A 27,082-nucleotide genomic window follows, 5' to 3' on the forward strand; every position below is an offset into this window, starting at 1 on the left:
TCAAGAAGCAAGTCTCCAAAACACCAAAAGATCCAATTAAAAAGTGGAGGGGACCGAACTAAATACAGAATTCTCATTAGAGGAGTCTAAAATGGCTGAGAGACACTTGAGAAAGTACTCAGCATCCTTAGCCATTGGGGGAAATGTAAATCAAAACAAAGCTGAGATATCATCTCACTCCTGTCAGAATGGCTAAAATCAAAAACACCAATGACAGTTTATGCTAGAGAGGATGTGGCGAAAGGGGAACACTCATCCATTACTGGTGGGAGTGCAAACTTTACAGCCACTTTGGAAATCACTATGGAGATTGCTCAGGAAAATGGGACTCATCCTCCCACAATACCCAGCAATCAACTCTTAGGCATATACCCAAAAGATGCCCATTCACACAACAAGTATGTCTGATCCACTATGTTTATAGCAGCATTATATGTAATAGCTAGATCCTGGAAGCAACCTAGATGACCCACAACTGAAGAGTGGATAGAGAAAATGTGGTACATTTACTCAGCCGAAAAAAAACAATGGAAACTTGAAATTTGCAGGTAAATGGATGGCAGTAGAAGAAACCATCCTGAGTGAGGTAACCCAGTCACAAAAAGAGAAACACTCTCACTCATGTATGTATTTTAGATATGGATCAGGGGAGTGTCAGCCTACAATCCCAATGCCAGTGTGTATGGGAAATAGGGAGGTTCCCAAGAGAGATGCATGATACCCCAGAAAAGTGGAATGAGGCAAGATCTCCTGAGCAGATTGGAAACATTGGGGGAGGGTAGAGGTACCCAGAAAAAAGTGAGGGGATAAGAGGAGGGGAGAAGAAGGCATGGGGGAACAGGAAGATTGAGTCGAGGTAAGAATAGAGGAGAGCAGGATGAGAGATACCATTAGATGGAGTCATTATAGGCTTGAGTAGAGAGCTGATACTAGTGAGATCTCCAGATATCTACAAGGATAACACCAACTGGCAAACTAAGCAATAGTGGGAACACTACATTAATAGCTCCTCCTTGATGATAAGGTTGATACCTACTTTATATGCCATCCTAGAACTCTCATCTAGTGACTGATGAAAGCAGAGACAGATACTCACAGCTAAACACTGAACTGAACTCCTGGAACCTAGTGACAGAGAGGGAGGAGTGATGAGCAAAAGGGTCAAGACCGTGCTGGTGAAACCCACAAAGACAGCTGACCAGACAATGGGGAGCTCTTGAACCCCAGGCTGATGGTTGAGAGGCCAACAGGGAACTGATCCAGACTCCATGAATGTAGTGTCAGTGAGGAGGCTCTGAAATCACTGGGACCTTGGGTAGTAGATCAGTGTTTATCATGGTTTATGAATGATCTTTGGGAGCCCATTCCAAATAGAGGGATGCTCTCTTAGCCTGGACACATGGGGAAGGGCCTAGGTCCTGCCCTGGATGAAATGACAGACTCTGGAGATCCCCTCAAGGAGGACCTCACTTTCCCTGGGAAATGATGTGGGAGTTGGGGGGAGGGCTAGGGAAGTTGGTGGAGGGACAAGGGAGGAGGGGTGGGAGAGGGAGCTGGGACTTACATGTGAAGCATTTGTATTTCTAATTTTAAAAAATTAGAAAAAAATTTATTAACCTGCAATTTTTTTAATTATACAACTTTTATCTCTTATAGCAGATCATGTAAATCTTGACTACATTTTTGAAAGGATTTTTTGGCTTTTAAAAAAAGTATTCATTTATTTTACATCTCTACCACAGTTTCCCCCTCTGTCTTCTTCTATCCCCTCCCCTGCCACCTTCGCTCTGTCTCCATCACCCCTAAATCCCCTCCTCCTCTGTTTCTGTTCAGAAAGGGGCAGGCCTCCCACAAGTAACAACAAAACATGGTATATCAAGCAGGGGTAGGATGAAGCTCCTCCCTTTGTATTGAGGCTGGACAGGGCAACCCAGCATGGGAAATAGGTTCCTAAAAGCCAGCCAAAACATAGGGGACAGCTCTTGCTCCCACTGCTAGGGGTCCCACAAGTAGACCAAGCTACACAGATGTCGCACACATGCAGAGGGCCTAGGTTGGTCCCATGCAGCCTCCCTAGCTGTCGGTCCAGACTCTGTGAGTTCCTATGGGCCCAGGTTAGTTGTTTCTGTGGGTTCCCTCGTGATGTCCTTGTGGTGTTGTTTAGAAATTTCATTATTGCACCTGGCCAACTGTAGAATCGCAAGCATTTAAAATACATTGCTACACTCTTAAACAATTTTATATTCTTGCTTTTTTTTCCCTACTGTGGTTGGAGTTAACTCGGAATGTCAGAGATGATAGGCAAGGACTCTACCACTGAGCCACATTCAAACTTCTAATTTGGGGGAAGGCAATGGTATTTAGTCTTATATTTTAAAATTACCATCTCTTCTTCTAAACTTAAATTGTCAAACTATTTTACTTTAGAAACCCACTGCTGAAATGTTTGGGGGGGTCTAAAAATTATAATCAAGTGGAAAATAATCAAGGACCCAGCACATCCTTCACAATGAAAATTTATCACTGTCCTTGCTTGTTAGGCAGAGTACTTAACTTCTCAAAAGTCTACCTTCTTGTTCTTCATGTTTTTTGTGTGAAATTATACCGATTGACTGAGGAAACTACTCAGCAGGATGATCAGAGCTATCACTACACGCTAAGAGCTGACTGAAGGGTTAGGTATACCTGCCCTGACCTCAAGACACAGTGATGAGCTGCCTTGATGATCTAGGGGATATCACGGTCATCTCAGAACTTTATGTTCACTTTGGGGCACTTCTAGCTCAAAATCGATTTACCAATCTTGAAAGAATCCACAACAGTTTGTAGAGGGAGATGATTCCCAGGGCAAAGGCCATGCCCTAAAGCCTCCCTGTGAGGATTAGTCACAAACACACAAAGCTTAAAGTTGGAACCTAACAGGCAATTAAAACTTTAATAGAAGAATTATGCACCAATCAAGCCAGCATTAATCCAGGAAATTACAGAGTGCTGAATCTGGACGGCACCTCAGAGATGCATTCTAGTTCTCTCATTTCACAGAGGGATAAATTAGGTTCGCATTGGCTAGAGACTCTCTCTGACTGCAGAGCTGGCAGGGGCAAACCAGATAAATCTACATATCGTCTTGTTCTACAGTGATAGAGGCCCTGCAGTAGCCAAGTGTGTGGTCATTTCCAAGTCTTGTTTCATTTACTGAATATAATAGAATATTAACAGTTTCAGTTACTGGATATAAAATTATATTAATATATGTAAAGGTATCAAAGGTATTAGAGGGCTATTTTTATTATTTCTTATAAGGATGAGCATAATTCAATAAATTTATAGCTAAATTTAACTTGATATGCATATTTTGACTTTCCTTTGAAACCATGTGTACCTCTCCTGGTTTTGGCTGAGACATTTGTAGGCATCTCAGAAAGCCTGTTAGCAAGACTTGTACAAACCCACCATAGTCTTTCTCACAACTGACTGTGTTTTTTGATGTGTCATCCCCACTGCTCCGAACTTTGGGATGTTTGGGAGCAGACACGCCTTTTAGCACCTCCCATATTTATTGTTTGTTTGTTTATGGAGTCCTTGATGCACACCATTGTATTCTGTAAAAGAAGTAAAACAAAAGAATTTGTGTAGTTGTCTCTGAGTCTGAAGTGGCCTTCAAATCAGTACATGACCTTGACAGCGCTTGTCCTCCTTGAGCCTCAAACACCATATTTGCAAACTTGCAAGAGGGGCACCCAGAGTCAGTATAGTACTGCAGAGAAGAATGTTTTGATTTGCTGCTAGGAAACTCCTAGTCATCACAGTTGTCCATTGGCTTGCTGCTTTTGGAAATATAACTCCTAAAAGGGGGGAGAAGTTAAATATACATTTCATGAGCATTTATGGGAGAAATGAGCCTAGAAATACTAATTCAAACCCTGGAAGAACAGACTAAAAATTCTTCTAAGATGTAGTGATGCCCCCCCACTTTGCTCCATAAAACATCTATGGGGTTCCCAGGGCTACTTGTGCAGCACAAGATGGTGGACAGAGCATGCTGGGCCCAAGCATGACATCTTAGAAACTGCCAACACTACAGAAATAGAACAGCTTGTTTGATCTTCTCTGGCCTACCCTTTAATTAAGCGTGTTTTATTACACTGACTTATTCATCTACCTACTCGGGGCGGTTGCGTTGCTGTGGCACACACCGTGGGGTCAGATGATAACTTGCAGGAATCGGCTTTGCTTCCACCGGGTGGGTTCTTCCGCACCTTTATCTAATGAGCTATCTGCTGACCCAAGCCCACTGACATTCGAAGACCTGCACATTGCCCGTATCCTGCTTAACCACAGGGGAAAGAAATGGGGCAAGGAGAGGCCAGAAGCGATAAACAAGCAAGCCCAGCTTCTCCACTCCGTTTGACTCCACCCTCCTCATGCCCAGCAGGGTTTTTGGCGTAGCTGTCCATTTGCCAACGAATCTAAGATTAAAACCTCAAGGTTTCTGCGTCTGGCCCCACGCAGAAACCTTGAATTCTTACGCTTAGATATGAGGGAATGTCATGCAGCAGCCTGAAAGCAGGGGTCCTGCTCCAACCTAATACGCCAGACTTTTGTCGACTCTCCACAGGAACCCTGACCTGTTGGGAGGAGTGGATGGGGAATGTGCTGGGGGCAGGGGTGGGAAGAAGGGTGGGAAGGAGAACTTTGGTTAGAAAGCAAAATGAAATAAAAAAGTAAATTTATTTTAAAAATGTCACCAAAAAAAGAATTCAAGATATATCTTTATTCTGTGAAGCTTTTATGCACGGAAGACCTGGGGTAATTAAATATACTAGACCTTTCTCGTTAGTCCGTGTGTTTTGTTATAGTGTCCTCCATAAGACTCGCAACAGGTGGGACAGGGGCCATTCCCTTTTCTCCTCTGCATACGTGAACACAAGACAGGCTGGATGTGGCCTTCAGGGTTGCGGCTTCACTTGTTTGCATGCCGTGGTACTTGAACGCCAAGGCAATGGGAGTAACAACAGCTTTCCTATCTCCCTTCTGGGGTTACTGTACAATTGATAGGTTTCCACCAATATGGGAATTAACGTTATCAAAACCAAACAATGCGGCGTTATTAAAATACTTAAGCTGTGTTCTCACGTTCAGCTACATGGACCACCTCCTGTGTGAGCACGCTTAACGGTAGTGGAAAGGCTAGCATATCACCATCTGCTATGTTTGGCTGCAGTTAATACCTGGGTTGGCAAGCGTGCAATCGCGTGTAGGTTTAACACACTTATCTATTAAATGATACACCCCCACGTTTCTCAGGATCATCACAAAGTCTCAGATTTACGATCCATTGCTCGTCACTTTGTCCACAGAATGGTACTATTCTCTGTCTCCATCTGAACAAAACATACCTAATTGATATGTCGTACTTGCCAGCTGCGTAATAGCAGCATGTAACAAAGCATGTAGCAATAACGTTATGATTTTCTAGTTCACGAGTCTGTGCAGCGACGGGAACAGAGCTGGGTGAGGGAGGCCGGATCTGATTGGCACTGATCACATGTTTGTGTCTACTCCCTACTTCCTTCTTCTCTGTAGGCCAGAGAAACACGCTCTTCACTTGGGGGGAAAAGTAGAACAACCCTAGAAACTCCACAGATAAACTGACCCTCCAATACAACAATATCATTTGTGATGACATAGCCAAGCCTATGAGCAGTGGAGAAGAGAAACAACATTTTCAACAAATGAAGGGTTCACATTCTATAAAACATGTTTTTAATAGAAATTTTCAGTGATTCCGAGTTGGGTTATCAAAGTAACTGTTTCGATGGTTGAAGATTATTATAATTTAAAAATGTCTCATTTGTTTGACTGGAATTTAGCTTACTCTGTTTTTCTCTAATTAGACTTTAAGTTCTCCTGGAAATTAGTGTATTTTGTCCTACATAAGAATGTCCTTTCGAATAATTGAGATAAAAGTTCCACTTTAATGTCCCCAAAGTCTTTAGAAATTACCCCAGCAGTTCATTGTCCAAAGTCCCTAGAAACGAACAACTTGGTTAGCAGAAAAATCAAAATACAGAAATTGAATGTCAAATCTAATGACTTACTCACTATCAACACCTTATCATTCATAAGTAGCTATACAAAAGAGATGAAAAATTAAACTTGTTTTGTTTTGGTGCTGGGATCAAACATAGCTCTATAACATCTACATTTAAGTTTTAAATCATTAAGTTCAAAAACAATAGTAGAAGCAAGACAACTGTGTCCATAACAGAGCTTAAACCCTAATGATTTCTGTTGCAATCCAGCACCTTTATGATTTTATAATATTCCCTTTAAATTTGTCTCACCATTTGGCCTCAGTATTAAAATTAGAATTTTAAGATGTTTGCTTTTTTGCTACAATAAAATGTCACTTTTTCTGCTAAAATTTATTTGAAATGAAATGTTTCCTAATATTCCCTTTTGTGTATGTGTGGAGGGAGAGGCATGGGCCACTCACACTCTAGACAAGCAGGCTACCACTGGGTCCTGCTTCACCCCATACCCCTCCTTCCCACAATATAGATGAGTCTTGTTTCGATTTAACGTGCCACTTACATTTACTGCCTATTCCAGCAAAAGCAGATACATTTCCACTCATTGTGACTTCTGGTTTGCTTATGTTCATAGTTGTATATTCTGCACATGGATTTCTTAACTTATTTTTCAGGGTTTTTTTTCTTTTTATGTGCATTACATCGCATTAAAAACCTCTTATGTCGTCTTCCCGCATTACTCTGCTTATTTTCAATTTTTATGCATTGCATCTGGCACTTAACACTCGGGTTTATTTTAACAATTATCTGAAAAGTATGAAGCTAGACAAAGCATCCACCCTCCTACACAGCAAGAACTTTGACATGGGTATCTATGATGTATTTCTTCATATTTTTCTTATAATTATTATACAGTACATTTATTCTGTTTGCTTTGTTTATTTTTTGAGAATTATTACATAATTTACACCCCTCCCTCTCCTGCTTCCAAATAGAATTTCTACATTTGAGGAAAAATAATAAGCTATTTTCTTAATTTTCTAATTTCATTGGCAATATGTAATTTTATACTTAGACTACCAAGGGAAGTTTTAAACATGATTCACCTTTTCAAATCAATTCTTTTTCATGTTTAATCTTCTGTTGATATTACAAATTTGTTCTCTTGTTTATAGTGTTAAATCTATCTATTTTACAGTCCGTGTGCATGAAGTTAAACACAACATTATCTGAGATTGGCTAGGTTTATTAAACATATCATCTAAACAACAATTAAGGAGACGAAAGCCATAAATTCAATAGACCGTTAGAGACGGTTGCATGGGAGGTGCTGAAGGGAGGAAAAGGAGGGTGAAATCATGTAACTGTATTATACTTTCAAAAATAAGACGAGCATTATTTTTAAAAAAACATTATCTACCTGACCAGCAGTGTCCAAGATGTCCAAGTAAGCAGGCTCATTGTCGATCCTTACCTGGGTTTTGTAAGCATCTTCTGCAAAACAGGAAAAAGTTTCATTTATGTTTTTTCCACACAAAAGCTGTGGTTGAATTTGAAGTTTTATAAAAGGATGCTCTATCTAACTTCTTGATACATTGTTTAAATAACATATTATAACATGCATTCTTCCCACCAGCCTGGTCCCAGAGCTGCATCAGTCCCAAATGAACACGCAGGATGCTATATTAATTATAAAGCTGTTGGTCGTTTGCTATGGCTTCTTAATAGTTAGCTCTGACTTAATTATTAACCCATAATTACTAATATATATTTTTATAAGGTCTTATCTTACAGAGGACACAACCTCATGTGTCCTCTCTTCTCTGGATCACCTGGTGACCCTCTACTCTTGATTACATTTCCCAGAATCCTCCTAAACTCCTAGTCCCACATATCTTGCTTCCCTATTGGCCAACCAATATGACATTTATCAACCAATAGGACAGCATACACACAGAAGGTCTTTCCCCATCAACATATGAAGAAAGCAAGGAATATAACAGTGTTGATAGTGAAACCTATAAATGTTTTAGAATAAAACAAGGAATGCTGGGTGTGGTGACACACACTCCCCAACACTGGGGAGACAGAGGCAGGAGGCGGCAACCTGTGAGTCTGAGGCCTACCTAAACTAAGTCAGGAGTGACAGGCCAGTCAGGGCTAGAGAGACAGCTCGGTGCTTAAGAGACTTTGTTCTTCCAGAGCTCACTCACAACTATCTGCAAGTCTAGTTTCAGGGGGTATGAGGCACTGCATATACACAGTGCACACATACACATGCAAGCAAAACGTTCTACACATGACAATAAATACATCTCCCCAAACAAAAAGCAAAGCACACATGGAAAAATATCATGATAGTGGATTTGGCAATTCATTCTTACATATGTTAACAAAAGCACAGTCCACAAAATTATAGAAGCATTTATGTTTCTGATATTCACAGCCGAAGAGATCTCTTTGATATTTCCTGAGAGAAGGAAGGCAGAAAAGTACCACATTTTCATCATAGGAAATACTGAGTATATATGTCTATCGATCATTGAATAAAGGTAACTAACATATTTGCCTGGGTCTGAAGCCCTGGACAGGTCTCTGAATGTCTTCCTTTATTTACATCCATGTATGTTCTTATGGTGCTTAACCCGCCACAACATATTGCAGCCCGTTTAAGTGTATCAGCAGGCTAATGCCATCTGGTATTTCCTGGACCTTAGGCTCATGGATTCCCAAAGTTCATATTTTGCCTTGCTCACTGTTTATATTGTAAAGAAGGAGCTGACAGATCCATCGCCAAAAAAGCATTTTGAGTATAGCTTCAGGGACATCAATAACTATCATGTTGCTGCTTTTAAAGCAAAACTGGACAAATGAATTATTTTAAAATACCCATATTCTTGTAGTAGCGGTGATCAACCACGGAAGATATTTTTCCCGTGTGAAGTGCTGGGAACCTCCCACACATTACAGACTTGTTTGGTCGGAAAGAAGGGAGGACGCACGTGCATGTGCACACACCCATGTGCGTGATGCCCACAGACACAGAAGTGTAAAGACAAAAGCCAAAGCACACTCAATATTGCACAATCACAGGAATTTTCAGTTTTTTATCCCATTGCTTTTTTTTAGCCACTATTGCCTCTTTATAAAGACGGTATCTGTGGAATCACTGCTTTCTTTTTAATTTGGCGGGTACATGGGTTATTTTCCAGTTTCCTAATGGAGGAGCAGTTACTCCACGTGAGGGTCACAAGTGAACCTCAGATTGCATGCTTGTTTATTTAAACGTGGAGGCTGGGGAAGCAGCCTGCAGAGGTTGGGGTTCTGAGTAACCAAGGCTGGGGCTTTCTGTGAGACCAACTGATGCAGTGACAAGCCAGCACCTGGGACACGCATCAAACAGAAGCCTCTTTCAAGATCAGAAACCTCTTCAAAATGAATAGATGTGAACCAGCTGGAAACGAAAATCAGGCCAGAAAAGCCACGGCTTTTTTTTTATACATGCCCATCCATGTATACATTCTAGTATGGGAAATCTGGGTCACCTTCCTGGCCTGAATAGAAGCTAATCCCTTTCATTTCCTCTCCATAAACAAGCTTTCTTTCAGCTCTCATTCATCCACTCCCTTTGAGGCTACCCATGCAGAAACGGCCTGTCAGAAACACTCTGTTGAATGCATACATACACTTTCCTGCATTTCAGCCATCTGCCTATAGTGCCTACCCTGAAGTGAGCTCATTTATCTTCCCAAGCAAAAGGCTAAATGTACACAAAGCTTCTTCAAGAAGAAATGATCACAGCTCCCTACTACATTCTTTAAACAGAAAAGCACAATAGGACTGCATTCTTGGAGGTACCTACCAACTTAAAATTCATCTCAACATGCTGATATTTAATGTGAAACCAGAGTATCTGTTCTTTATTCTGCTTCTACAGCAGAATTTTATAAACTAAAACAATAAAGGCTTACATTAAAGCTTTTAATCTATCACAATATATGTATGCTGTGCTGGTCAGCCAGTTACTTTGTTTGCAAAGGGTACATAAAGACCAAGACCTCTTACACGGTTCAGCAGAGGACCACACACCATAGTACATTGGAAACAAAGAAGTACAACTCACATTCAAGATACAATATGCTGTGACTTTTTAACCAAAACTATATGAAATTTAAATCATGTCTGCTATTTCTGTTTGTACATATTTAAATGCATATTTACCAAGCAGAATATCATGCAGGATTAGCAGGATATATTTTCAATAATCATCAAATGTATTTTTGGTCAAGTCAAAATTCATGGAGTATTCTGGAGTATAGATCTCTTAATTCTTTCCCAGAAAAGTGCATATTTATTTAAGTAATTTAAAAATATTTTAGTTGAAATATTGAGGCCATTTAAAGCCATAAAATATGTAGTTGAGAAGATATTATTGAATTTTTGCTACATGATTTTAACATATTATAATATCTGAATACTTCTTTCATCATTTACTGCTCAGACCAAATTATATTGTTGATAGTATTTCTCTGAAACGGTTTTTCTATAAATTTGAGCCTGTGTAAGTCTCTAAGATAACAACTGTTGACCCAATATTTTTTATTTTATGTTTTTATTAATCTATACATTTTCCTGACTCCCCTTCCCTCCTCTCCTCTCCCTTTCCAGCTTCCTCCCTTTCCCCCCCCCATGCTCCCACTTTGATTACATTGCCTTTCTGGGTGTGGGTTACCTCACTGAGGATGGCGTTCTCTAGTTCCATCCATTTACCTGAAAATTTCAAGAAGTCATATTTCTTTACAACTGAGTAGTACTTTATTGAGTAAATATGCCACATTTTCCTTATCCATTCTTCAGTTGAGGGGCATCTAGATTGTTTCCTGGTTCTACCTATTACGAATAATGCTACTATGAACATAGTTGAACAAATGTTCTTGTGGCATGAATGTGCATCCTTTGGGTGTATGCCAAAAACTGGTATTGCTGGGTCTTGAGTTAGATTGATTCCCAATTTTCTGAGAAACCACTATACTGATTTCCAAGTTTGCGCTCCCACCAGCCATGAAGGAGTATTCCCCTTACTCCACATCCTCTCTGCATAAGCTGTCATTAGAGCTTTTGATCTTGGTCATTCTGACAGAAATATTTTTAAAAGGGAATAAATAACACAAGGCTCAACTAAGGTATTTTGGGGCCTTTCTCAGAGGTCTTCTTACATAAATCTTGTCCATTGTACATGTGAGAGTGAGCACACACACACATACACACACACACACATACACACATGTAGAACTTTAGCAAGTTCTGAAAACTGTCTTGAAAGGAGGAGGGGAGGAACAAGAAAAAGAAATAAAAACAAAACAAAAGGGAAGGAACCTAAATTCTGAGACCAAATGTGAAAGTCAAATTGACTGATTTTCAGTGGCAATGGGGAACTTTCAGCAGGAAAGGGGGCACATGTTTTGCATGCACACATACAGAGAAGTACTTGGAAATGGGCAGCACTAACTCTTCTATCTTGATTAAACACATGGGACACAACATGGGCACAAGTGTGAATTTGCATTAATTTGATTATCAGCAATGAATTAAGTCTATAATATTGAAAAGTTATCAATTGAATCTACTCCCATGGAGTTTACAATTTGAGGGAAATGCATAAAAAGAAGCAGACAATCACACTATACACTGGTAAGTGTTCTATCTCAAACTCTTAGAAGTAAATTTATTTGCCCAGAAAGCAAAGATCACTTGTAGGATTCACTGTTGAGCTTGATTACTCCTTGGAAGTTTCACACAGAAAACCATGAGGAAGGCTGAGGTTTCTGGAGGAGAGAGATAAAATCCTTAAAATTATGATATAGCCCTCCTCATGAACACAAACTTTCTGTAAATATCCAGAATACTTAAGGTTACTGGCTGTGAAAAGGGTTTTGAAAGGAAGCTCAGTTTAGTTTATAGAATGAATCAGGATAAGAAAGGAAGCCCATCTCTACATTGAACAGGCAGAGGCCATGTTGTTATGAAGGTCTGAACCTTGGGCTCTCAGAGAAACTAGGAAACACTTTGGATTGTTTTCCCAGTTTGTAGCAGTGAGGATGGAATCTGGTTTATTTAGATTGGTGAGGATTATGTTTGAGGTACACACCTCAAATGTTTTCCTAAACATAAAGTTAAATGTTAAAATGTTTTCCTTAGCACAAAGATGTGTTCTTGTAGGGGAAGTTAGCAACACCCAGATCTACCTGCTACCAGTATGACGATGTCCTACTTATGAAAAGTCTGATGCCAAGACAGTAGATTGACACATACCCGAGGGTGAGCCAACAGCCTGCAGTAGATTGACACTCTGTCTCTATCCCTGATTCGTATTTGACACTAACATCAGGCTCAATGTGCTAGCACATTCACTGAGACTTAAGGACTCTGCCAGGAAATAGAAATGTGCAGAAGTCTTCTCGTGGGAATATCATCCTGAGCCAAGTCTTCTCTCACCAAAGCCAAGTCAAAACTATTAATCTTAGCAAAAGTTATCTTTCAGAGGTTCTATTAGCCAGAATGGACTTAAACACAGATTATTTCTCCATAATTTCTTCATAGAAATGAAGACCAATTTTGTAGTCAGTCTCAAGGACCTTCAGACTCTTCACTTTGATCTGTTGGGCACACATAGTTACAAGGTTCCTGTGAAGGCCATAAGTAGAATCTGGGAATGAAATTTAAAGCCATGTATGGTATAAGTTATGCAGAACAACCAACGTTCATATTCAAAACAAGGAAAGCATTTAGAAAAGACACTAAAAAGATGAAAACTTCTCCAGGGAAAAATAGAATTGAATTACTTATTTTCTTTGTTTGGGAATTGTTGAATTTGTGAACATTTGGATATGTGCTATTTTCCATTATGATTTATATTGTGACACTGTAGACATCATAAGATTTCTTTTTCATTCATTATATTATTTAATTCTTTTTTGCATCATGGCAAAGCATTGTTACCTCCCTTATTCATAAAAATCAGTTCTACTAATTTGCTCAACTAAAAATGTAAATATTTAATTTACATATAGATATGTATTTATATACATATATTATGTATTTATATACATATATGGAATTTGAAGAGAGAATTTATATATAAGAATTTATAACATATAGATATATCATGCCACATGAAGAAATTTATTACTTATTCCTCATATTGTTGTCCAGTTTCTCTGCCAATTCAATTTCACATACTTATCACTTCTTGATATTTATTACTTGTATTGACTAAGTGATTTTTCTGACAGTGCTAATGAATATGGTCTGCGGGGATAGAATGTGGAATGATTTCAAAGATCCTGTATATCCCCAAGCATTTTTCCACCAGTGTGGCATAATCCCTCAAAGTCCATCCTGGTGCTCAATTCCTTCTAAGATGAGCAACTTAATTCCAATAAAATTATAAGTGAGGCAAAACATTAATACGTCATAAACACCTCTCAAGATTACCTTTGCATAAGATTAGGTGCAGCTCTGAGGGAGTGATCACCAAGGATGACAGAAGTGGATGGGAAATGGGTGGATGGGAAATGGCCAGAAGTTATTGAAAACAGTGGAGCATCTAAGGAAGAAACAAGGTGCAGAAGGCACATGGCCCCCAGAACCTGAGAGGATTCAGGGTGGGAGTAGCTGTCCTCATGGGGGAAGGGGAAGGTCATTCATTTCCTTCTGGATTCATTTGCAAACTGATGAGAAAAATGAAGTGATTTTATGTGCAGAGTTATAGCAACTGAACTCCATGTATGGACACCAGCACTAAATTTGGCACAGAGGAACACGACACAAGTAATTCCATACTTGCTTTCTGTAAAGTTTTTCAATTCTTAAATCGTTAGATCCTCTAAGGGGTGCAAAAGGGAAATCTCTAGAGATACAAGAATGGTGTATTTTATTGATTTTTGTGTTTGTTTCTTGAACAATAAACTAAAACAGTGTTTAAGGACATTTCCAGAAAGGCATATTCTTTTGGAAGATCTTGTTGAAATGTAAATCTTATTTTAGTCCAGAGTTGGATTGGTAATCTACATTTTAAAAAACTGCCAGGCTGTGCAAACTGGAACAGAAGCATTCTACGATAGACATCGAGGTGTCCAAGATACGCAAATAATCCAAAAGTGCAGAAGACTAAGTGGTACAGGTACAGCCCGAAACCAAAGACCCAAGAACTTGGGCTTGAATGCAAAATCAACTATGAGAGTAGAGAGAAGAAGAATCTATAAAAACAAGTATGTTCCACCCTCAATAGAAAGGAAGGACTCAGCAGTCACTGTGCTTTGCAAACAGGGCAGAAAAAAAAAACTTTAAAAGGGGTCAAAGAAATAATTTACAGGTTTTTCTGTTTATTTTCCAAGTATTTTATTGTTGCTTCTTATTGGGAGTTGAACTTGGTGCTTAGTATATTCTAAGAAAATGTACTACTGAGATATGTCAACAGATTATCTTTAAAACTGTTTTCAGACAGGAGTATTAAAATATGCATACTTATCACATTGTAGACTAGGCAGAAACGCAAATTTGCAGTTCTCCTGCTTCTTTCTCCTGAGTAAGTGAGGTTATAGGCATTCCTGATTCCAAGCATAAACAGAACTGTAAGACTGGTCTGGAGGGGGTGTTAGTTGTTTTTGTATCACTGTGGAAAAGAGCTGATATAAACAACTTAAAATGATGGAAGATTTATTTTGACCATGGTTTCAGAGGTTTTAGTGGGTGGACACTTAGTACCACACATTTGGACAGGATGTCATGACACTGAAAGTCACCATCAGAGAAGCTGTGTCTCCCCCGTGGCAGAACTGGTTCCGGGAACTAAGGAAACAATTATGGGGACTGAATAAAACCTTCAAAGTCACAGCCTAATTACCTACTTCCTCCAGCTAGTCACCACCCTATAAAGTTTCTAGATCCTCCCAGATTTATAGCACTCCCTGGGGATCAAGTATTCAATACATGAGCCAGTGAATAGTGCTTCATATTCTCACCATAAAAAAGAATTTGCAAAATTGAATGAGGGACAACTCTATCACTATGAATCTAGGTCTTTTGGCCAAGCTCTATAGATGAAAAGGCTTTTTATAACTGGAGAAGATAAACATATCATTTTCTTTTCATGACCCATTTTCAGCTATCAAGAAAAGATAATTTACAATTTCCTATGATGGAAACTTTGCTGTTTGCTAAATTCAGGACATGCCTCACTTTTAACTTCTGTCCCTTTAATCTAACACATTCTTATTTATGTAATTATTTATTGTAGGCACTAAATAATAGGAAAACTGTATCCTTTGCTATTTTGACCATTTAATATTAATTTGATGTTCAAAATTTAGGTATATTTTTGAAATGCTAACACTTATAACAACGTAAGTTATTTAGACTGTAATAGCAGAAGTTTCTTTTACCTTAAACTTAATTTTATATTCATATCCATAAACATACTTACTACCTACCAGAAAGAATATCAAAGCATGTGGATTTTAGAAAAGGAGAGAACTAATCTGTTACTTATTAGTGTGTATGACTCAGATGCTGGCAGGTAAAAGATACGTTTCTATGATCATAGGGCAGAGAAGTGTTTAGGTTGGATATCTGTGCCGATATGTCCAAGTTGGTAAGTTACATGAGTTCCAAAAGCAGTGACAACTCCTGCCATTACTATTTTTAAATTTATTTAAATTAGGAACAAGCTTGCTTCACATGTCAATCTCAGCTCCCTGTCCCTCCCCTCCTCCCCCACCACCCACCAATCCCCCCAAACTCCTACGCAGTCCACACTCCGCTCTCCAGGGAGGGTGAGGCCCTCCATGGGGGATCTCCAAAGTATGTCATATCATTCATGGCAGGGCCTAGGCTTCCCCCATGTGTCCAGGCTAAGAGAGCATCCCTCCATGTGGAATGGGCTCCCAAAGTCCATTGGAAAGCCAGGGATGAATACTGATCTACTTCCTGAGTCCCCATAGATTGCCTGGGCCTTCTCGCTGACACCCAAACTTAAAGTGATCTAAGGACAGAAACACAACAAGAAACAGTACTTGGAACACAGCATATTAGGGATCTTAAGATGTTACTGGATGATTTTAGTTGTATTTCCATCATCCTTCAGAGAAGATTCACCAAAGACACAAAGGGAATGTATCCATGAAAAGTAAATGATAAAAAGAACAATGTGAAATTCTGACAATCACTAGAAATACTGCATTTCCTGGACTTATTATTTTCTCTTTTAGTAGGAGAATCATACTGAGAACAAAAACATATGACTAATATTTGTAAAGAAAGAATTGAAATCCCAAGATGTGTAGTTAGACTTGAGGTCTTCTTCAATAGAGTGAAAAACTATTTTATATGATTAATGGTGTTTTATGATACCAAGAAATGCATGATGACATTTGAATAACAACTATGCAGGGAAAAGGAATCAGATAGGGTTTGACTTGTAATCCCAGCTGACAAACAAAGAAAGACAACACCACAGCAAAGATGATTGATAGGGTGAGTAAGTGTTTGAATGGCTTTCTCCACCAAGATAAATCACAGATTGTTGTCAGAACAGTTAAGTCTTCTATATTATTCTTCCATTTGCCATACCGTGTTTACCATTTTATTAATGGTATTAGGAGGTTTAAAATAATATGTACACATACGGGAAGGTGTGTGAGACTTGAGGATGATAATGATGGCTTATATGTTAAAACTGTAATCTAAAAGAGTTCCTGACATATGGGCAATGGGTGGTTTGTAGCAGAACCTTCAGTGGAAACCAATACAATTCTCTAACTTTATTTTCTCTTTAATGCCTGAGGACATGAGAATGATTATTGAACTAAAGATAGCAGTTTTGATGAAACATATGACGGATAAGTTTTTTTCAACTCGAATTAATGAAGTACAGCATTTGCAGAACCTTGGGGGTTGGGTTAGAAAGGCGCTGAAACACTGAAACATATCTCTGCTTATAGAGCATTGGAGACACAGGCTGTCCGGCTCAGCCGGTAGATGGCATGTTCTGCTTGCTGGAGGGGAAGAAACTCTGGATCTTAGGGTGATAAAGAATGATAGACTCAAGGGACATGTGTTGAGTACGGGTTTGAGGGAGAGATTAAGAGAGCTCATGCTAGATGTTTCATATATTCTCATTCTTAAGGGCTCCTATGTAAACAAGAATTAAGCCACACCCACCCTATGGCACTAAAGGAGATGGAAGAAAACAATCAAATTATTCAATTTTAAGTAAAACTTCTAGAAATGTATTTTAGTTCAGTTTAAATGGGAGTAATAATAATAATAAAAAGCCAGAGACAGATATTGGAGTTAAAGCTGCAATCAAAGAAGCAAATCAGTCAATCCACCAGAGAGCTCTTTCCTCTACCAACGCTAGGGGAGGGATCCTATCCTCAATGTGGCTGGAGATTAATTGCCCAAGACTAAATACTGAATGTCCTGCTCCTATCTCATATACCTTTCTAGTGCTGGGATTAAAGGTATGAGCTCTGTTTCTTTTTTAGACTGATTCACTCTCATGTAACCCTGAGTGACCTTGAACTCACAGAGATCCATCTGCTCTGTCTCCTGAGTCCTGGGATTAAAGGTACATGCCACCACTGCCCAGCTTCTATGGCTGTGACTAGCTTCACATTCCAACCTTCAGTAGTTTTATCAGATCATTAACAATACATCACCACAAACAGCTGTGTTGGCAAGGCACTTCCAATGGGTAGAATCAATTTTCAGGAAGGAAAATGGTACAGACATACAAAGTTTGCACATGTGGCAAAGAAGGGACAAGCACAGATATCTCTTAAAATTTATCCAAATTTATTTAGGAGGGATTATAGAAACAAAGATATGAAACATGAGAAAGATTAAATAGAATGACTGACAAAACTCGGTGATTAAAATGCACTTGCTCTGTAGGAACACATAAGATTTCATCAGAAGGCATACAAGTTTAATTTTATTTATTTTCAACTTCACTTTCCTCATTGCCTCTTCACACAACATCATCTAACTATATACTTAAAAATATTTTATCACAGAACTATACATTAGCTAACATAACCTTGAGCATTTTTTTTGAAGTTCTAGTTTAGACATAGCACAACTAATGCGATAAAATATGTCTATGTAGTAAGTAACAGATTCAAAATTTCAAGGCATGGAAATAATTCAAAAGCTGTCCTCTATTGTAAGATATTTCAAAAACATCTAGATGTTGGTGCTTTATTTATGATCCTAATAGCTGGGTCTTCTTAAAAGCTAGGAAAGAGCAGTTAGATCCAATCTTTACTAAGGCAGCCTTGTATAGGTCAACCCACTGAAACAATGGAGGAGTGTTTGTGTCATTTCAATTCTTTTTTATGAGTAGGAATTATGACCTATTTTGAGATCTGTGGTTGACAGAATAATGCTGCCTGCCCCCTCACAAAGAGACTGTGACTCCTTAATCCTCAGAACCAATGACTGTAGTATATCTTTTTACAAGGGAAATTGAGGTATCAAGTGGATTTAAGATGAAAATAGAGATTGTTTTAAATTGTAAACTGCACTCACTCAATCACCAAAAGCAAATAGAAGTTGGAAAAGAAAATATTAAAAATTAAAAATATGTAATTAAGTAAACAAGTCTACTGACATGTTAAATGGGTAATGTTATCGGAGGGGTTTAAAGCAAGAAATTCAGACAGCCTATCTGATCAAATATCCCTTCAAATGCCTACACAAAAGAACAAAGGCCTTCTTCACCACAAAACCCATGCTGTGTTCTGACCTCCAGAAATATGTGCTAATAAGTGCATTTTCCTTTATATTTGAGATTATAATATAAATACAAGAATTCTCACTCCCCTTTACTTCCTCAGCATGCTCCAATCCAAGAACAAATCAGGAAACTCATCCACCATGATCAAGTAGGCTTCCTACCAGGGATGCAGGGATGGTTCAACATATGAAAATCCATCAATGAAATCTACCATATAAACAAGCTGAGAAACAAAAATCACATGATCATCTCACCAGATGATGAAAAAGCCTTTGACAAAATCCAACACCCCTTCATGATAAAGGTCTTGGAGAGATCTGGGATAACAAGAACTTACCTTAAATAATAAAAGCTGTATACAGCAAACCAACAGTCAACAACTAACTAAATGGACAGAAACTCAATGCAATTCCTCTAAAATAAGGAACAAGACAAGGTTGTCCCCTCCATACTTCTTCAATATTTTCCTTGAAGTTCTAGCTAGAGAAATAAGACAACAAAAGGAAATCAAGTGGATACAAATTGGAAAGGAAGAGGTCAAATTTTCACTGTTTGCAGATGATATGATAGTTTATATGAGTGACCCAGAGAACTCTACTAGAGAACTCCTACAGCTGATAAATACCTTCAGCAATGTAGCAGGATACAAGATCAACTCAAGATCAGTAGCCCTATTATATACAGACGATAAAAGGGCTGAGAAAGAAATCAGAGAAACATCGCCCTTTATAATATCCACAAACAACATAAAATACCTTGGAGTAACACTAACAAAACAAGTGAAAGACCTGTATCACAAAGACTTTGATTGAGTCTTTAAAGAAAGAAATTAAAGGAGAAACCGGAAAATGGAAAGATCTCCCATGTTCTTTAATAGGTAGGATCAACATAGTAAAAATGGCAACCTTACCAAAAGCAATATACAGATTTAATACAATCCCCATTAAAATCCCATCACAATTCTTCACAGACCTTGAAAGAACAATTCTCAACTTTATATGGAAAAACAAAAGACCTAGGATAGCCAAAACAGCCCTGTTCAACAAGGCAACATCGAGAGGCATCACCATCCCTGACTTCAAGCTGTATTACCAAGCTATAGTCCTGAAAACAGCTTGGTATTGGCACAAAAATAGACAGATAGACCAATGGAATTGAATTGAACACCCCAACCTTAACCCATACATGTATGAACAGCTGAATTTAGACAAAGCTAAAATTATACAATGGAAAAAAGAAAGCATCTTCAACAAATGGTGCTGGCGTAACTGGATATTGGCATGTAGAAGACTGCAGATAGATCCATGTCTATCGCCATGCACAAAACTTAAGTTCAAATGGATCAAAGACCTCATCATAAATCCAGCCACACTGAACCTCTTAGAAAAGAAAGTGGGAAGCACCCTTGAATGAATTGATACAAGAGACTGCTTCCTAAACATAACACCAGTAGCATAGACACTGAGATTGACGATTAATAAATGGGACCTCCTGAAACTGAGAATCTTCTGTAAGACAAAGGACACAGTCAGCAAGACAAAAAGGCAACCCACAGATTGGGAAAAGATAGTCACTAACCCCACATCTGACAGAGGGTTGATCTCCAAAATTTAGAAGAAACAAGTCTCCAAAACACCAAATGATCCAATCAAAAAGTGGAGGATGTGAAGAAAGGGGAACACTCTTCCGCTGCTGGTGGGAGTGCCACTTGTACAGTCACTTTGAAAATCAGTATGGAGATTTCCCAAGAAAATGAGAATCAGTCTGCCACAAGACCCAGCAATTCCACTCTTAGCCATACACCCAAAAGATGCACATTCATACAACAAGGACATCTGTTCTACTATGTTCATAGAAGCATTATTTGTAATAGCCAGAACCTAGAAGCAACCTAGATGCCCCTCAACTGAAGAGTGGATAGAGAAAATGTGGTACATTTACACAATGGAGTACTATTCAGCGGAAAAAAATAACAATGGAATCTTGAAAATTGCAGGGTTATGGATGGCACTAGAAGAAACTGTTGCACCTGCTGAGCAGCCTGCATCCGAGAATGTAGCAAGGTGGTCGAGATAGATGACACAGAGACCGGTCGGTTGCGTTAAGAAAACTTTATGCTCCCCAAGTCGGCTTAGGAGAACTCCCCAAGAAAAAAACGCTTCCCTTTTTAAAGACTTCTGCCATCCATACACACACAATTCTCCAACCGAGCTCTCACACACCTCTCACAGCTCTCACAGACTTCTCACCCTCCTGGCTGGTGGTTAAATCTCCAGTACCAGAATCCAGGAGAAACAGCAGGGAGCAGGAAGAAACAGCTAGCCGTAGGGGGGATCAAAGTCATGGTGTTTCAGTGAGCGAGCCCTTATCGGAGCCCTATCAAGAGCTTTATGGCACTGAATTGTTTTCAGTAAACATGTTTTCAGTAAACATTATCTTGCAGCTGCCTGCTCCCAGGCTGATGGAGGGGTGGGTTTCCGGCCAGGGTCTGTGATCCCCACAAGAAACCATCCTTAGTGATGTAACCAAGTCACAAAAAGAAAAACATAGTATGAACTCACTCATATATGTATTTTAGACATGAATCATGGGAGTGCCAGCGTATAATCCCATTGCCAGAGAGTCTGGGAACCAGAACCTTCATCCAGCGACTGATGAAAGCAGAGGCAGCTAAATACTGCACTGAACTTCTGGAGTTCAGTGTCAGAAAGGGAGAACTGATGGGCAAAGGAGTTAATACTGGGCTGGTTTAACCCACAGAAACAGTTGACCTGAACAAGGGGGAGCCCTTGAACCCCAGATTGATGGCTGGGCAGACAGCATGAGACTAACCCAGACCCTCTAAATGTGGGTGTCGGTGAGGAGGCCTAGGTAATCTATGGGGCCTTGGGTAGTAGTTTTTCCTGGCATACAAATAGACTTTGAATGCCCATCCCACAATGAGGCATGCTTTCTCAGCCTGGACTCTTGTAGGAGGGCCTAGGCCCTGCAGTGGATAAAATGACAGACTCTGTAGATCCACCATGGAGGGCCTCACCCTCCCTGGGGATTGGAGTGGAGATTAGGTGGAGGACTGGGAGGCCTGGTGGGGAGGGCATGGGAGGAGGGGAGGGAGAGGGAGCTGGGATTGACATGTGAAACAAGCTTGTTTCTAACTTAAATTTTAAAAAGGAAGAGGAAAAATAAAGAAAAAAAACCTCACGGCCTCATTTTTCATTAATTGCTCTCCCATGTGTATATACATATGTACCTACAGATACATTCCTAAACATAATCTGGTCAGTCTGTTTTCAGAGTTGACCAGTTGGTATTGGATAAGCACTTGGTATGCCCTTCCCCAAGCAGACTACTATTTCTCCCACTATAGACTTCTTAGCTGTGTGTAGTTCCTACATTGTTTTGGTTTTATGGGCTTTCCTCCGTACACTTTGGCATGTCTATTGCTGTCCTTGTTCAGCTCATGCTTATGCAGTCATGTTGGTGAGACTTAATGGGTGTAGATTCTAATATTTTAGGTAACACAGTATCACAGAAAATTCTCTGATCCTCTGGCTCTTCCAATTATTGTTATCGTACAATGTTCCCTGACCCTTAGGTGTGGGAGTATTTTGTAGATGCATCCAATGGGACTGGACTCCACAACTCTGCATTTTGATTGGTTGTGGTTTTCTGTAGTGGTGTCTGTTGTGGCAAATAAAAGTCTTCTTGAAGAGGGGTGAGGAACTACATTTACATGTGGGTATAAGACAAATGTTTAGATTGTTGTTAGGGATTTAGTTTGTTTACTCAATTAGGGGTTGTTATGTTTTCATCCAAGATCCAGCACACTTTGTACTTCTTATTTTTGTGATCCAATGCATTTAATTAAATTTGCTTTCATTAAAAAAATGTATGAGAAGAAATCAGAGACAGAAATACCACCAAGATAGAAATTATTCCATAAAATGTTAAAAAAAAAGCGAGAAAGGAAGGAAGGAAGGAAGGAAGGAGCAAGGGAGAGCAAGAAAAAAATCATAGGCAGATGTCTCATTGAGGAAATTCTTACTTCACAAGTGTGTTGACCTGAGTTCAGATTGCTAACCCCCACATAAAAGCCAAACAAGGAGCGTATGTCTGTTACTCAAGTGTGAAGGACGCACATGGGCAGACCTCCTGAACTCACTGGCTAGCCAGTACAGCCAATCAGTGAGTGAAGCCTGGCCTCAAAACGTTAGGTTGAGAATAATGGAGGTATAAACTCCATATGAGTCTCTGGCTTCTACATTCACCTAATCACACACACAAACACACACACACACACACACACACACACACACACACACATGCACGCACACACGCACACACACCACAATAAAATTTAACAAATATATACAAATAAAAATAATAATATAGGAAGGCTTCACATAAGTACGGATGCCTTAAGACTTGCAGATAATAAAAGAGAGCATTTAAAAAGGGAAAGTAAGCTGAAAGGAGGAAATTCTTCAGAAGAAACACAAACGACAGAGAAGGAAGCTCCAAATATCAGTGAGTTAAACTTACAAAAAGGAGCTATGTTTTGGGCAAACCTATTATTACAAATGACCTCAACTCACATGCCTTACAGTAAGACCAAGCAGGACTTTTATGGAAATGCTGAGCCCAGTTCTGGAGTAGGAAATTAATAAGAAGAGCCAAATGTACATTGAACATTAAATCAGAAAAGAGTAATTGGTTACTGATGGAATCATGCTCAAAGAACTCAAAGACAATTTTAAAACAAGTCATTGTCAAAAGATGTATAATAGGATTATACTAAGGACAGTGATGGGAAAGAAATAAAACACACCAAATGTTTTAAATAGGTAACTTATTGATGATAGAATAGCCAGATCGGTCATTTTTCCAAAGATTAGAAAATCAACTTCCCCTTTTGAAAGCTGGCAACTGATGAGAAACCTCACGGAATTTCTGCACAAAATGAATCACTAAATGAACACAATTTGACAGAATATTTTACTTCATAAAACATTCCATATAACAAGAAATGTAGAAATTACAGATGTGGAATATCAACGTTTTATATCTATGAATGAATTATTACTATCTGTCAACATTGTCTTTGGACACGTTAATCACCACATCAAACTACAGTTGGGAAGGAAATCCCAAGTGTCCACCACTGTATTGAAGTACACAAAAGCACCCACAAGCAATATGAGAAAATGAGATTTGTATTGCGCGTAAACATATACTCACATGAATGAAGAATGTGGAGAAGAAAAGGAGAGGCTACAGTGAACTTGGTAATATTTATAAGGCAACTTCAGAATGTAATTTTAGAAAAAGATACAGTGAGAGCGGACATTGTACAGATAATTTGGAGCCAAGAAAGAAGACTATGCCATTTATTGTCTGGCGACTATACTACAAGGTTTCTTTCTTCTAAGGAATTTATATTCATATTGACTAATTATTTACTACTAAACAAACACACAGTTCAGACCTCTGAGAACATCTGACACATCTATGAGCTGTGACGGTTAAGATGAACCGGTATAAGTATTTCTTAAAGGGTTTTGTATGAGACTGTTCCTAGGGAGTCATAAACAAACATTCATCAGTTCCCTGGTAGAGAAAAGATGACCGTAAGGACGAAGTCTAACTTGGTCAGCCAGTAAGTGTACTGGGAATACTCACGGATGGATGATGGCAAAGACAGCTGCATCACCAAAGCCTGCAGCAGCCACGAGGAAGGCTCACAAAACCCGGAAACCTGCTGCTCCACGTCTGACTGGTAAGCAGCTTCATTACCCTGTCTTCCAGGAAGCTAGGCAGCTCTGAGCCTCTTGTAGGCAGCTGAGCTGGCCTGAGAGTGTCTCTCAGCAGTCCTTATCACTGTGGTAAGTAGGAGACCTAGTGCATCTATTCAATTTCAGAGGCTTCTTGAACCATTTTGAGATGTTTACTTCCTGGTTCTCAGGAGCTTCCCTCCTCCAGCAGGGTGGGATGGGACATTCCTCCTCCCTTCAGGACATGCTGAGTTTTCATGAGGTTCCACCAGATTTGATCAAATAGTATCACCGTACTTCTTACTCTGAGCGCAAAAACATAAGAGGAGGAGAATCTCCCAGCTTCACAAACTCCTCTCCTAATTGGTTAAATACATGGAAATCCATGCTTTCCTTCCTAAAGTGTGCTACATATCAAATAGGATACTTGATTAACATCCAAATCATTAGTTACTGATAGGCAATGTGGCACCTGCTACCACTCCAAAGGTTCTTCAAAGTGATAATTTTTAAAATTTGTCTTTGTTCCAAAATGTGAGATAGAAACCAATTTATCAACAGGAATGGCAGTAAATAAACTTAAGTTTGCATAAATATACCTAAAACATTCCAATTTCCCATGTCAATAAGGAAGACTGGCTGAATATGTCTAAGCCAGTCACAAATATTTAATTTTTAAATGCATCCTTCTTTTAAAGAAAAATTAATAACAGAAAACATCAGCGGTGGTTTTCAGCAAGCAGACCTGATGAAAACTGAGTGAATCGTTGAAGACTCAACAGAATTGGTGATTAGACTCTAATCCACCCTCTTTAAGTCTAGAGAGAAGAAGGCATTCCACACAGAGGTCGATGCCTCCAGTTTCAATATGACTGAAGTAGTAAATGGGAAGTTTTAGGCAAAATTGTTCTGTGGCAGCATACAGAGAAACTAGGCCACTTGAATATTTTTCCAGCCCATCCCCACTTCTTGGAACAGACTGAATACTTCCATCGTCGTACTGAAGACAATTTCAGAAGTGCTTTTCTGCATCATTGGATGCCGTTTCAACCACACCAAATCTTATGTAAATTTATGTTAAATTCTAAGACATGCTCCACCCACTACCATATTCCAATTAAAGCATGACATTGACACATCCAAGGCCCCCGCACGGTTCAATGTTTAGACTGCACATAATTTCGCACACTGGTATCTCTCCAAACCAGGAAGCCTCTTTAACCTATAATTTGCATAATGCATTCATTTTTTCAGATTAGTCACATGATTAATGAGTGTATTGGACAATGTCCAGTTTTATCACCTCTGTTGTACTTCCCTTCTTCCTGCCACCAGACTCAATTAACAATGCCAGCTATTGCCAAGTGTTGTACACAGTATAAATTAGAGTTGTTCATTTGTTCCGGAAAACAATCACATCCACTGCAATTTGGAAATTGTTTTCCATCAGTGAGTATAATTAATTGTTAAAATGTGAATCAGCATGCATTTCCCTTCATTGCACAAACCAAGGTTTTGGCTATTCCGTATTCCATATTTATCACATGCAACGTCTGTTCCTCACAGTCTTCATCTCAAATCCCTGAAGAAACTCCACAGATTATGTAAGGAAATTCTTAAAATAATGAGGTTGCGTTTTAGAACTTGTATAAGGTAGCAATCTTTTATGAGGACAAATGAGTGTAAAATTGGCTTTTTAATGAAGAAAGGGGGGTTATGGATTATTCAACATTGTATTTTTACTTCTTGCAGTTTAATTGAACTTTGCAAAAATTTAACTCAATGAATATCCAGCCTTGATATGAGAATTTTCTCTGTCTTTCCGACATACCTGTCTTGATTTAGTGAGCTTTATTTTTTTCTTATTTGAATTATTTTATTTCATTGTCAAGATTTTTCAGGTTCCAATTATTAGTGATGATAAATTCTTTAAAATAAAACAAATTTTCTCTTAGAATAGATGCATTTCTGATGGAGACATCAGTCTGTATTTTTGTTTCACAAAAGAAATATCATCAATGGGCATCTCAGGTCAAATTACTTTGAAGAAAGCTACCAGTTTGCGTGATGGAATTGAGACCTTTTAATTTAGAGTGTGTCTGTGTTCACACATTCCATATACCATCAAGTGGCCATAGGTGAGTTTTATGGCAATAAGATGGAAGAAATAAACAAGGTAATTGAGCCCCAAAGTTTTTCCATGGCTCAGTTGGGAAGCTAAAGCAAGATGTTTACTAGCTCCAAGACAACCTGGGTTAGCAAAATGTGGACAGGGCTAGCACACAGTGTTCAGTATCACAAAAAGGAAAGAAAGAGACTTTCCCATGCTCAGCAGTATAATTTAATGAGAAATATGGAAGAATGATTGCTCTCCCAACAGCGGCTCTTCGTGAGCTACAACTCAGAGTATCAGAAACAACAATGCAGCAGGTAACACATCTGGGTCCCCTGAAAGACAATGCCCGGGAAAGTGTTGA

The 27,082-nt window shown here is 39.0% G+C and overlaps 1 protein-coding gene across 5 annotated transcripts in view; it reads right to left on the minus strand.

The window, feature by feature from the left end:
- Positions 1-27,082, minus strand: part of Rit2 (Ras like without CAAX 2) — a 354,330-nt gene that overhangs the window by 226,734 nt on the left and 100,514 nt on the right. For all 5 annotated transcript variants that reach the window (XM_040757999.1, XM_040757998.1, XM_005065318.4 and 2 more), the window contains one exon: positions 7,456-7,529. In XM_040757999.1, the coding sequence (XP_040613933.1) occupies positions 7,456-7,529 (74 nt within the window). The remainder of the gene's footprint in view (positions 1-7,455; positions 7,530-27,082) is intronic.

Source organism: Mesocricetus auratus, unplaced genomic scaffold, assembly GCF_017639785.1.
Source record: "Mesocricetus auratus isolate SY011 unplaced genomic scaffold, BCM_Maur_2.0 Super-Scaffold_100015, whole genome shotgun sequence".
In the NCBI taxonomy this organism is placed as follows: domain Eukaryota; kingdom Metazoa; phylum Chordata; class Mammalia; order Rodentia; family Cricetidae; genus Mesocricetus; species Mesocricetus auratus.